Below are 14,058 nucleotides of genomic sequence, written 5' to 3' on the forward strand. Positions count from 1 at the left end.
GCGGCACGGCTACAGCCAGGCAGCGAGCAACCAAATATGGAACCAAACAGAAACAGAACCACTTCACACATCAGTAACTATACTTCCCTCTTAGCTTCGAGCAATTAAGTAAACCTTAAGTATATTGAGAATTACTGTGCTGTAAGGATGCAGTACAATACAGTAAGCTTTGACCACAGATAGAGATGGTCTAAAAATACTGCGAGCATTTAGCAAAACACTGAGAATAGCTTGCAAAAACATAGGCATTGTTCTTTTCTAGCTTCATTGATTATCCATTGTTTGTAGTCTCGGATTAGTTACAAGTTGGCACTCAATGCTTGGACAGGAATTCCAGTGAATACTGGGCTTTGGAGAACAAGCTCTACCTAAGCAGGAAGGATATGCCGTGCATTGGCCAAGCTCTGGGCTGTGATGTGCAGTCCTGAATAGGGCTGCTTTCCAGCCTCAGCACACAGGCACGAACACATACCACTACACCTGAGTCAAGGCAATGTCCCAACTGCTCAAGAAGAGATAACAAAGCCCTTTTCAGTGCTGCAAATTCCTCCAAGCAGGAATCCTTGCAATCCTACTGCAACTCAAGATGAATTTGCCTTTAGCCAGAGAGCCAGTTCTGTGTCTTCTGCATATGAAATTTGTGGTTATGTTTCCAATGACTCAAGAGTGCTGTTTAGCTCCCACCCATGATGCTCATTGTTTATGTCCCTGGATCAACTGCATATGCACTTAATTTCAATTTGTAATGACTCTAAGTAGTACTTACTTTTCACAAAATCTCTGCATTACAATGAATATTCGTATGTTTACTGCAGGAACCAATCAAACTGTGATCAGCTTTTCAAGCTTCATCCACTTATCGATCAGTTGGTTGAAAAATTTAAACAGCTGTTCTCTCTCTGCCAAAACATTTCTGATGCAATTTATTTAAGAGAACTATTTTAAACAGCATACTCTTTTTTTAGAAGTCTCAGTATTGGGTAAGATTTTAAAGAACCATTCACATGCACTATCATGTATGTTGTTCTAGTAAAGACACAGACAAAGTGCAGAAGTCAATTCCTCCCTCTCCAACTTCATGCTTTTACTCTCACATAAAACCAGTGCTGGACCTCATTCTCTACATTCCAGATTCTCAATATGCCACCTGCAAATAAATACATTTCAAATGTGTATTTACTCTACTTAAGATTCTTTCCCATATCATAAAAGGAATTCTCAGAATACGAGATAAAAGGTAATTTTGGAGCTATGAAAATTGTGAGGCCTGATTACTAATACCTCTTCTCCTTATGGATTCTCTGATTTCTAATAATATGAGTTTATTAGTCTTGCCTTCAGTTGAGGTACTAACAGTTTCTCTCTGTTCTTCTCCTCTGCTTATTTTTGTAACAAAGGCACAATCCTAGGTTCATCTAAGGATTCTCTCACTGGAAGGCAAGAGAAGTATGTGAGGCAGAGTACATCAAATGCATGGAAATGCAGAAGTAGGCTTGCCTGCAAAGCAAGGCTTTCAGTTCACAGTGAATGTCCTCTTTTTGATTTTTCTTAATCTGAATTTGTTATTTATACTCCTCAAAGCAGATGGCCCCTGGGCCTTGTTCACCAAAACAGGTTAATGGCATGGTTAATAGCTTTGCTGCCCACAGCAGCAATACAAAGGACCAAAACCTCCCTTCCAGAGGCACCTGCCAGGCGCTGTGGCTCTGGCTACCCCTTCCAGGCAGACGTGCCTGGGACGCCGCCCCCCCCCATGCCAGCATGAATTAGAGCCTGCCCTGGAGCGGTGACCTGGGAATCTGCAGGACAAATATCCGAATATGAGCAATTGACCACATCCTCGGTCTATGGCTTTGGAACAGACTCAGCACCCAGACAGCCACCAGGCTCTGGGAACTCTGGAAGAACTGGGAGCTAGCACAGAATGGGAGCTAGCACAGAATTAGGTTTTTTCCAGACCATTTCATCAGGAAGGCACTGAACTATGCAGACCAATATCAGTATCACAATGTCCCACAGCACAGTAAGGAGCAGCTTAAGAACAAAGAATAGGTGCTTAAAAGTGGACTGGAGAAAGAGTTGATGTTGCTGGGCTGAGGAATGATTTCTGAAACACACTTAGCAATGAGTTAGAGAAAGACCCATTATTCTCCATCTCTGCCCATGCTTTAAAAGATACATTGGAGTTTCTGTCTGACATCAAACTCTCAAAATAGCAGCAGCTGCAAGTAAAATTTTCTACCATCTCTGGGTGGCTAAGAAATTGTCCATCCAGGCAGACAACGGCCTGACCTTGATTATCCGTGCCTGCATTACACCTTGGCAGGACCATTACACCTGGCGCAAAGCCTTCAGTACATGGAAACTCCAGCTAATACAAGGTGTCACATTTTATGCAATTATCAGGAGAAGCTGCTACCATCAGCAACTGGTAGTGTTGCCTATCTCTGCTTTCTTTGTCCCACACACCCTAGACTGGTACCTCACATCCATTACTGATTTCAGTTTCAGCTTTTGGTTCTTAACTTCAGGTTGCTCAATGTGCTGGGTCCAGGTTATCTGAAAAACCACTAAGTCTCCAGGGAAAGGGCAGTTGGTTGACAACTACTCTCCCATGTACAATGGAACTGCCTAAGGTAAGACAAGCACATCTGACCTGAGACTGGAGTGGTCCCCCACAAAAAAGAAACCTCCCACAATCTGTTTCAAGCATAAACTGAATTTCTTAGGCCTTCTCCTCTCTAAATGTAAACACACAGTAGCACATGGCTTTTAAAACCAAACAAAACTAAATACGTAAGAGAAATTATTAAAAAAGAATTGCTCCTGAAGCATCTTCCACTCTTCCTGACCTACCACTTGTAGAGGATGAGTAAACAACCACCATATTGTTAATAGCAGTAGTCCTGTAAATAAACTAGCAGAAGGCTTTCAGAGACTGACGATTAGATCAGATCACGTGTACAGCAGAACAGAATTCCCAAGTTAATACCAAGTGCCTTTCCCCAAAGCACTCAGTACTTCCCCTCTAGAAGCTCACACCTGGGTACCACTAACACAGCTTTATCACTGGCAAGCATTCTGGGAAATAACATACAAATAAGCCCACAAAACACTTCAGAACTCTTCTATCAAACACAGGCAAATTGTTTTTGAACCAGAATACAATGTACGCTGCCCAGATAGGCTTGCTTTTGCTGTAACCTTGGTGTGCTCATTTCCATGTAAATACACAGAAAGTTCTTCACCTTGGAGCTATTTCACAGGGGGAATTTTATCTGGAATGTAGGTATAAAGTAAAAGCTCTCAGTGTGCTTGTAAATCATTTGTGCTAAATGATTTGTGCAAACCTCAGACACGGAGATGTTTTCCTCAGTGGAAAACAAAATAAAATGCTCTTATTTGGGTATGCAATGTTATCTTACCAAATCCTTACCTAGGACCAACTTTTGGAGGACCTGGGGGCTACACAAGTACTTCAGAAAATGGAAACACTGTAACACACTGGCTGTAGCTAAGGGCTTGAAAGTCCTAACTCAGGCTGCCACCCCTGGGAAAATTCTGGTCATAATGTCAGCTGTCACCTATAGCCACCAATCTGCAAAGAAACTGCATAGCTGCCTTCAACTCTCAAAGCACTCCCCACACCGATACCTGCAGAGACGCCATCACTCCAATATGAGCTGGAAAGAATCCCTGGTAAAATTTATGAGCCTGCTTCCCTTTGCACCAAGTCACGGAGAGGCAAGATGGTGGGACAACACACCCACACAACCCGTCACAGGCATCAGCTGCACCTCCAGCTGGGAATACACAGCCAGGATTGCATGTTGTTCTCTCCTCCAGTCACCCACTTTGCCATACTGAAGAATGTCAACATGTTGCTGTATATAGGGTTAGACCTACGTGCTTTTAACTAAAGCAACAGAAAACATTGTAGGAGTGTTGAAAAACATTTTCTGATCTGTTTTGCTTTAAAAGAAAAAATAGCATCCTTACAGAGTCAATAGTCTTCCAAATCTCACACTCTACTATCTCTGCTTAATTTTCTCCCACCTAAATGGCAACTATGCTTTAAAGCACCAAGTACTGTACACTTAATAAAGCCAATCTTCATAATTTCTCTTCCCATACATTGGTCACAGATGGTTTCAACACAGAAAGATATATGGTAGGTAACCTAGGCCCTCCTCCAACAAACCACTTAAACATACATTTCAGCATGTTGGCATCCCAGCTGAAGACAGTGGGATGTATTTCAATTTATGCACGTTTCACAATTTTATTGAAGTTCAACGACAAATAAAAAATGAACACACAGCAGAAAAATAAACTCCAATATGCATATAATTGATGCTATAGTAGTACCTTCTACCGGAATTCCACAGATTTAGGAAAATACTTTCTTTGGTTAATTCAGCATTGTTCCTTTTGGACGCAGTGACAAAAAATAGCTTTATCAAAGCATAGATTTGACCCAGTCCATTTATATGGAAGCAAAACTCTTTTTACCTCCAGTGGAAACGGAGCTTAATGATAAAATATAAGGCTTTTTATAATTGAAGCATGATCCCAAAAAGCAAGTCCTGACAGTGGAATCATGAGATGTTGTGAAATCTTAATATTTAGTTATTCATACATATACACTTGCCAGGAAATCAGGTTCTAATGCCCTTTACAATTTCCACATAGTGCTTATACTTCTAGGATGTATCAGTATGCCTCTGACATTTGTTTAAGGGTCACATAAAGAATGGTACTGTTATTTAAACCATTTAGAAAGTTCTTAGATGGTGTTTCCAGCAAAACTTGTGTTTTGTTTTGTGGTCGGAACATTTTTTTCACAATAGCATTGGATTTTACTATTGCTTTAATGGGTTTTCCCCTTCGCATCACATTTCTGGTGCCACTATTTTACCAGATACCTGAAATACCTCTGCACCAGTAAGAAGTACTGCTTGTATCCAGAAAAGATACATACATTTAGGGAGGTTTGAAATATCACAGCACTTCCCAAAAATACGAGCTAGTCATTGCATCCACCTTGGCGATGCCAAGCCTGGAAAAGCAGAGAGCGGATTAAAAAAAAAAAAAAGGAAAATATCACAGTACTTTAGCAAGGCTACAACTAGTACCAAAAAAAGGGTAGTACATTTGTTTCTATGTCCAGAAAACACTGGCAAATACAGAACAGAACAGTGCAATATTGAGTTATCTAAACATGTTAATTAGCCACGCCAGAGAGAATCAGGCCTTCTCTAGCATTCGTTCACCTTCAGTCATACCGTTTGCTTTCCTCATGTCCACGATTGGGAAAACATCAGACTGACTGTGTGGCACGTCAGAAAGTAACTACTGAGCATGGTTTTCTGCTGATGGCAGGGGTTTTAAATGCTCAAGGCACTGGCACAACCATCTCACGTAAATGGCAACCTTGGAGTCTATATTTTAATTACTTTGAAATAAAAGCATTTTAAGTTCCAGTATGTAACACAATGCAAGGAAAGGGATCCCAGAAACAATCACACACACACAAATCATTTAGCTACATACAGTAATATGCAGTCACGACAGAATGAAATATTCATAAACTCAAGGGAGAAGAAATTCTGTGTTCATCTATCACAATATGTACACCAACAGTTACCATTTTACAAAAGCCCTTCTATCCACCTTAATAAACTGTACAGGCCCTGTTCAAATGATCAGTTGTTGATACTCCCTTTTAATTAAAACGATAGGACAGATTTTACCAAACAGTAACAAATCTAAAAGTGTAGGAGGTAAATGCTACAAACTCGGGGTCTCCAGTTAAAGAGGCCTTTTTTTTCAAAATACCTTGTCTTTCTCAGATAATTGCATCTCTTGTCATGCAAATACGTGGTGTGACATAGTTGTTGCATTAATTTATTGCATTGCTGGTTTACATTCCTACATTGTGTTACCGTTCTCTTACGCATTTGTAACCAAACCAAACTATAGTAAAACTAGTTGAAGAAATGGGGCTCAAATCCAGTACATGGCAACATTTCTTCATTTACGGCAAGATTATAATCTGTTTTAGGGCATCTGTCCATTCAGAAAATTACTCGGATTTCCGTAACATATAAACGGATGTGTTTCACATTCTAGCACACGCGGATCACTCCTTGCAACAATCACCGTATTACAGTGAAACTTACACATTTATCGGTCTCTGCCTATTGCAGACCTACAGACACGACAGAATTCATCAGCTTCAGCTCAGTAAACCCACGCCGAGAAAAATGAATGGAAATGAAGACAGTGCCCACAGACAAAAGCACTGATCAATGCACTTCGCTGACATTATCTTAATGGCAACCTTTTTCCATCCCATCCTCCCTACTTTCCGATTCTTCCAGCAGCAGACATATCCGCACTAAAGGATGCGATCTGACCCATTTCTCGTCGAACTCCGTCACCCACAGGTTTTCACTCGGCAGCGAGCCGCCGTCCCCCGCTCCACAATGACACAGCAGGGCCGGAGGGACAGGGCGCCCGGGCTCCTTCCCCCAGGTGACTCGCCCCTCGCCGCCGGGTGAAAACCGAGGCGCGGCGCGGCGAGCGGCGGCCCTGCCGGCGCTGCCCCCTCGAAGTGCGGTAAACTTTCGCGGCGGCACCTGGGCCACCGCCCGCGGCGCCGCTCCCAGGGCGGGCGGAACAATGCCCGGCGCCCCGGGCCCCGCGGCGGCGGCCCCGCGCTCCCCGCCCCGCCGCCCCCGTGTCCTCAGACAACCTCCGCCGCCGGCCCCCCGCCTCCCGCCGCCGCGCTGACAAAGGGCGGCGCGGAGCTGCCCGCGGCCGGGCGGCAGCAGAAGCGGCAGCGGGAGCGGGCCCGCCCGCCCCGCCGAGCGCGGCCCCGGGCAGGCGGCTCCGGGCAGGCGGCCCCTCCGGCGGGCGCGGTGCCGGGCGGCCGGCGGCGGAGCGGACCTACCTTTTTGTCCTCTTTCTCGCCGCCGTGCCTCCGCTCCGGGTGGCCGCTGTCGGCGGCGGGGGCCGGCTCCGCGGGCTGCCCATCGCGGTGGTGCGGGCGCTGGTGCGGGCAGCCGCCAGACCCCGCCGCCGGGGGGATGGGCTCCGGGCACGGAGAAACTCCCTTAACATCCATCTCCATCTTCCAGTTCACTGTATTGCGAGACAAAAGCAGGCAAACACTTTCCACCACCCCGCGTCTTTCTTATGCTTTCCTTTCTCCCGCTTTTCTTTTTTTGCTTCTTTCTTTCCTTTTTTTTTTTTTTTTTCCCTTCCTTCCTTCCTTCCCCCCCCCCCCCCTCAGGAGGCCGTGACACGCATGGCTCTGGCCGCCGCTGCCGCACCGATCCGGCGGCTGCAATTCTCCCCTAGATCCTCCAGACTTTTGTATCCAGCGTGTGTGTGTGTGTGTGTAAGAGTGAGTGTGTGCGTGTCCGTGAGTGTGCGCGCGTGTCCTTGGTACGACGGCCTTCAATCGCCCCGAAACAGCAAACGCTAACTAAGCAGATCTCTCGCCACGAAGATCAACTCCCGGCCCCAGCCTAATTGTGGTGGTTATTTACTTTACCCTATCTATGTCCCAGGCCCGGACAAGCCCTTCTGGCTGCAGCCCTTTGAACAAAGTTAACTGGAGGGAGCCGAGCCCGCGGAGGGGGTGGGGGCGAGGGGAAACTACCGGGGTTTAACACGGGGGAACTGACAATAGCCCGGTAATGTCAAGTAAAAGTTAAACCTCCCCCTTCCTCCCCTCCCCCTCCCCTCTCCACATCCCAGGCAAGCGCAATACAGCAAAGCAAAGCAAGGATTTCAGACCTGTGCAAGGTGCTGGTGGAGAGAAGAGACGAGCATTTACCCGATTGTTGCTTTTATTTTATTTTCCCTTCGACTCCCCCCCCGCCCCCCCCCCCCCCCCAGCACCACCCGCTATTGCAAATGTGGGCTCCTTGATGTTAATCTCCTCTCCGCGGTCTGAGTGTATGTGTGTGACTGGAGCTCCCTCTCTCTCAGGCTGCCAGCGCCACGCAGCACTGCACAAGGAGAACTGGAGTAAGGAGGAAAACAAGAGCAAATCCAGGCTGGAAATCTAAATCAGTACCAGCCACCGGCTCTCCGATTTTATCAACACAAAGAGAAGAAGAGAAAGGAAGAAAAATCGCGTGTAAACTGCTGAATCAGTCGTGACTGCAGCGTGCACACGATTATTTTAGTCCTTGTGTTAGCTTCCTTCTCAGACTGGAGTTAGACATGGTAGGGGAAAATGCAAGCTCATTAAGAGTGTTTTAGACCAAACCAAGGATTTCCTTAGTGGTGCCAGAGCCAAGCCAACTCCTCAGCTATTCCCCTCTTCATTTTGAAGAGATGAATGGTGAGTGTAGACCTGATTGTTCTTAAATCAGGACACCATCAGGTGACCAGTCTGCACTTCTAAATATAACACCACCACAGTGTCCTGAGGAGCAGCTGCTTTGAAACTTACCAGGAAACATCTACCGAGAGCCTGCGGTGTCAAGATACACCACCTGATCTATACCTGATCTGTCTGCTCCACGTACTGCCCTCCCTGACAGCAGCTACCCGCTCCGCAGAGATGCCGCGCCACATCCTCAGGAGCTGGTCTGTTTTAAACCAGGAGAGAACCTGTCCCAGGGTATTTCAGGAAGCGGGTGACTATCAGGTGTTAGATGATGCCCTTTCATTCCTCGCCTTGGGTTCTGTTATTCCCCAACAGGATTGTTACTGTGGGAACCTGAACAGATCTTATTGCAACAATATATTTGGACAAAGGGCAAGGACTAATCTCACAATAGGGAAAAAAGTCTTTGTCACACACCAAAGCTGTATTTTTACAATACACATCTCTAACGATCCTTTAGTGGTATTCTCAGTGTATGTCAAGTATTTGTGGGCCCTGCTGTCTTCTCAAATTGGTGTGAATAAGGAGCATTTCTATTTAAACTATCAGCATCAGTCTTTAAAACTGAGGTAGATAATAAGACAATCAAGTCCTGAATATTAAAGTCTATAACCAAATAATTTTGGCTACTTACAATCATTTATTAATAATCATTTAAATATAGTCTACATTTAGTGGTGGCAGGATTTAACATTCTGGATATTCATATAGTTTTAGCCTCATTAGCAAAAAGCAGTACTAACTGCAGACAAGCATTTTTGGGGGGGATCTGTTTGCACAGCCACGATGGCTGCAGAACATGTACAAAAGTGGACTTCCCTGCAAAATTGCCCAGAGTAAAGCAATGAGCCCACATAGATGGCAAGTCCCCACCACCCCCCTTCAGTCCACCTGCACAGTGAACCTCCCTCCACACACAACAAAGCACACAAGGAACAAAATTCTGTGCTCAAGAGCTTTTCCAGTTTGGGTTGAAGTACTTCCAGTACCACAGGTTGGAAAATGGCAAGATAAAAGTGAAGAAAAGTTCATTCAAGTGCTGCAGCGCACACTTACAAAATTACCGATAAATGACATAGAAACCTTCCCACATCAGGTAATACTAAAAAATCCTGTTAGAAAATAACAGATCCCAATCTACCATCTCCAGATCTGTAAAGTAAAATTAAAAGCAAAACCAAACCATCTAAAAATAGAGAAAAGCTAACCCAAATACAAACGTTTTACCATGTGCACTGAAGCTAACTGGAGCTGGACATTGGCAGAGAACCAAGGAAAACTAATTCCAGAGGTGGGGGCCCTTGACTCAGAAAGCTCTGCTTCTAATGCTAGAGAGTTTAACCCCCAAAACCAACAGAAGCTTCTTATATGGTTTGAGTGAACATGATCACACATGAGAAGGGCAGGCCCTAGACTATATGAAAGTCAGTACAAAGATTTGTGTTTGTCTGCTGAATTTCAAATTTGCCTTTCTTTTCTCTTCTTTTCCTCATCTTTCCTTTTTGTGCCGCAAAAGATTTACAATACTATTGCAAAAATAAAATTATTACAAATAATTCATAATAACAGCATGCTCCAAATTGTTCTCTGCACAAACCATGTTTCTGCCTGACTGCTGCTATTGCATAGATTTCAAGAGAATCCTAAGTAGAACATGTTTTGTCAGGCTAAGGTAAAGGTCTAAACAATCATCACAAATTTCTCTGAGAGAACTAAATGGTCTTTAGGCCAAATATTTTGAGATACAAACAGTAATGACAAATCTAGAAGCACTAACAAATTGGACAGGAAAATGAAATCTGAACCAGCAGGCTGAGGAAATAAGAAATACGACTACCTTCCAGTCTCATAAGTGGTCCTTCTCGCAAGTATCAGGTTCCTCAGGTCCAGGTAGAAGCATGTGAGATTTTGCCCTGAATTATTTTTGGGAAGCACTGAGAGAAGATGGGACTGCAGACTGTAATAATGCAGCAAGCCACAGAGCTGAACAGTTGATTGGTATCGTGTCATGAAAAGTGTTTGGTACCTTCAACTAAGTAAGCTGGTACATATGTCAAACTCAAAACGTTAAGTCCACAGAAAAGTGTTTGGAGCTGAGGTGGAAGAATGGTGAGCCAGAACCCTGTATCACATGGCAACTGTCTTGGAAGACTATTGCACTGAGAAGCAGAAACCAGGGAGTCTTACTGGAGGGCAAGTTAACCCACACCAGGAAGGCTGTGTTTGTAAGAGAACAACATTGCATTGAATGCCTTCCAGATGTGCCAACAAATTGAGAAAAATTAGCACAGATCCTTCACCCGTGTTCACTGTGGTAAAACAGCATATAATTTAGCTTCTATACAGAAAAATAAAGTATTGAATATGGATTGTCTATTACTATACACAACATGCATTAAGAATTTCTAAGCCCAAAACTATCATTCATTTTTCAAGAGAAATGGCATTAAAATATTGCTACTGAAATCAATACTGCAACTCATTAACACACACTCCATGCTCCTGCGTATTTTGCAGTTGTGGGTTGTGCTGTAAACCAGGTGTAGGTGACTAAATAGATTCCAGAGACAATGATGTTCTAAAATGCAAAAAGAAAACCTTTCAAGACCAACTCTATTCTTCATGTCTCAAAAATTAAAATTAGGGAGTGATGACACTATGAATTTAATCACAGGCCAAGTATTGGAACAATTTGATGGAAAGGGTCAAAGATTGCTGCTTCTAGAATAGTGTCATTTTTGCATTCTTGTTCTTGCTTACGATCAGATGACAGTACAACATACTGTGCAAGCTACAACTACACTGTAGTCCTAATTAATAAGGCTACAAATGGCGGGAAGACATAAGCAAATTAAATGATTTGCCTGAGATCATAAAGTAGTTCAGTGGCAGTTTAAACAGAACATTTATGCCCTTTCCATGGGCTCTTCTTTTGGCCGTTTATTTCATTTAGCAATTTGTCACTTTTTCTTATGAATAGTTAAGATAACTGCTCAGAAACTAACTATATCACTTACTGATATTTACTTCCATAACAATTCTTGTTCAAAGATATTTTCAGTTCTTTCTTGAGCGCATTTATGTTTATGTTAATGCGGATAAACTGAGGATGTGGCATGTCAAATGTACAAAAATGGCTATTACAAGTTAGTAGGATATATGCAATCTTAATAAAAACATAGCATAGCTATCATTGTATGAAAGGCGAAGCATTTGGCTTTCTGCTGCCTCACATATCTACTTGTTTAGGATTCACCTACCCATGTATTCAACATTTGAATAATTTTGACCTTTTACAAACCTTAGACAATTCAAAGGTTTCCTGTTGTCAACGCAAGCTCCATGGGGCCTCACTCAACACTGTCTCTGTCAGCTTGCATTCTAGGCTTGAGAGTTGCAAACAGAGTTGCTTTCTCCTGAAGATTCTGACCTTATCAATAATTCCCTCGATACTATACATTTCAAAGTGGCTAACGCTGATGTTCATTGAGTCATTTTCCCACCCATCGATCTCTGCTTCTGTTCTCTAAGGTGCCTTACTGCAAGCATGCAAACATTCAGTAACCTGAGGGCTCCTGTAACTTTCAAGATGCATCTATACAGGTATTTTCTGTCTCCGAAAGTCTATAATTGTATATGCTTAATAAATGCCATCCTGAAAGAATTACGTTGTGTGGGGATATCAAGACACATTGTGGATATTCTTACAGAGTAAAAGCTGAATATACTATTTGAATCCCACCATTCTCTGCACAGTGTACAACATGAAAATGGACATGTTACTAGCTGCATTTTCAAAAGCACCTTGTCTTCTAGTTTTCCACACACAATTTTGATAATATTGGTTCTCCCATGCATTCTAACATTTTTGCTTACAAGTACAGAAACCACAAAGAACTCAAGCCTTGAGTGGTATTTTAAAGATTTTGAAGACTTTTCTCCATTTCTGGTTTGGAACAAGAAGTCCTCTAAATCTTGTGAGGTCTCTCGAGCTCCTACAGCTCCTTTTCTAGAAAGCCATTAAAACAAAACTGATAGGCTTAATGACCTTTAAACATGAAGAGAGCTCCTTGTAGTTTATATTCTACATAACTCACAAACAAAACTATTCTGGCCATAGCCAGAGCTTCATCCTTCCTTGCCCAAGATACTGTGAAGACAGCAATAGCCATGCAGACCCTGCACACACTTTCCAAAGCAGTATCATGATTTGAGTATGTATGTATTTCAAGCATTGGAGCAGGCTGACCAGGGACATGGTGGCATCACCATCCCTGGAAGTGTTTAAAAAGCATGTAGATGTGGTGCTTAGGGACATGTTTTAGTGGTGAACTCGACAGTCCTGGGTTTAACGGTTGGACCTGATGATCTTAAAGCTCATGTCCAACCTAAATGTTTCTATGATTCTAAGCATCTGTTCTACTATGGAAGGCTTTATTCTCCTCAAAATTGCTGTGCGAGGTAGAAAGAGCAGCAGATACTTCTGCCAACTTTTCCAAGAGTTACTTGGCTCATAGTTAGTCAAGACATCACTGGGTGGGACAGAAGGCCTAACCTAGCAGACTCAAAGAAAGGACATGCAGCTCTGAGGCAAATGGGCGGGAAGCACAGCCACATAGACTTTAGTTTCACACAGTCTGAAAACATCTGTATTTCACTGGGTGATGCTGCAGTCTCCTCAGTTCCTGTGGTAAGCCTGGATCTGTGCCAAATGGAAAAAATTGACCTAGTTTTCAGGTTTTTTGGAAAGAAAATCTCCGCTGAGAAAATAGGGGGGAAAGTAATTTGTCATAATCATCATTTGTTCGAAACAAATAAACACAAGGGAGATGCAGTAAAACAAGGGGAAAAGAACTGGTCTATATTATTTCTTAATGGATGCCAAATTTTCATTGCCAGAGATTAAACCTTCAGGAGCAGACAAAGGCATGAGAATGCTCTACAATGGACACAACATCTCCAGTGGCAGCCAAGGGTCAGTGTGCAAGGACTGGTCCACTGAAGTTCAGAGTCCCACTAACAGGGAGAGACAGAGGCGACAAGAACAGGCATGGGTTTAGCCCTCAGGCATTTCTGCTTCACCAGCTGACCCCAAGCCCACACACAGCGCACAGCTCTGCTCTGTAAAGTGCAGAGATTTGTGTAGGAACTAGGGCAGGTCTTAGGAGCACTAACTCCTGTCCAATTCTCCATACTATGGAGTGTTCGTAACGTGTCTTTATTTGTGATATGCCTAGTGGGATCCTAGAGAAACATCCTCAGAACTGGAATATGCCATAGGAGAATGGCCAGAACAGATAGGTGTTTAGTTCCATTGATCTGCATTGATCTGTTTCTTCCTTGCCTTTTTTTTTTTTTTCCCCTCCTGGTCTCACTGGTTCTGTCCCTTTTAGTACAGAGCAGCATAAAGGTTTAATGTGCTATTAGCCGCTTCTTTTGTTGTAGCAGACTGCATATATACATACGCAAATAACAGTTTTTAGTTGAGGTGATAGGTTTTGTTTAAAACTGTCAAAACTGAAGTCTGGAGATCTTTCTTGATGGTGAAAATAGATGAGTTATCCATTTGGTAGTATTTCTGTAAACAATATGCACAAACACACTTTCTTAAAACATTTCGACTTTTAATTTTTAAATTAATGCATACTGCT

General features: G+C 43.3%; 1 protein-coding gene across 5 annotated transcripts in view; it reads right to left on the reverse strand.

Annotated features, from left to right (window-relative positions):
- The window catches only part of RBMS3 (RNA binding motif single stranded interacting protein 3), a 719,214-nt gene extending 711,340 nt beyond the window's left edge, over positions 1–7,874 (reverse strand). For 2 of the 5 annotated variants that reach the window (XM_055707005.1, XM_055707001.1), the window contains exon 1: positions 6,956–7,256. In XM_055707005.1, coding sequence (XP_055562980.1) covers positions 6,956–7,135 — 180 coding nt within the window. In that variant the 5' untranslated portion in view covers positions 7,136–7,256. The other 3 variants (XM_055707003.1, XM_055707004.1, XM_055707002.1) reach the window with 3 other exon arrangements.
- Between the last annotated feature and the right edge of the window lie 6,184 nt (positions 7,875–14,058).

This window comes from Falco cherrug, chromosome 4, assembly GCF_023634085.1.
Source record: "Falco cherrug isolate bFalChe1 chromosome 4, bFalChe1.pri, whole genome shotgun sequence".
NCBI classification, from domain to species: domain Eukaryota; kingdom Metazoa; phylum Chordata; class Aves; order Falconiformes; family Falconidae; genus Falco; species Falco cherrug.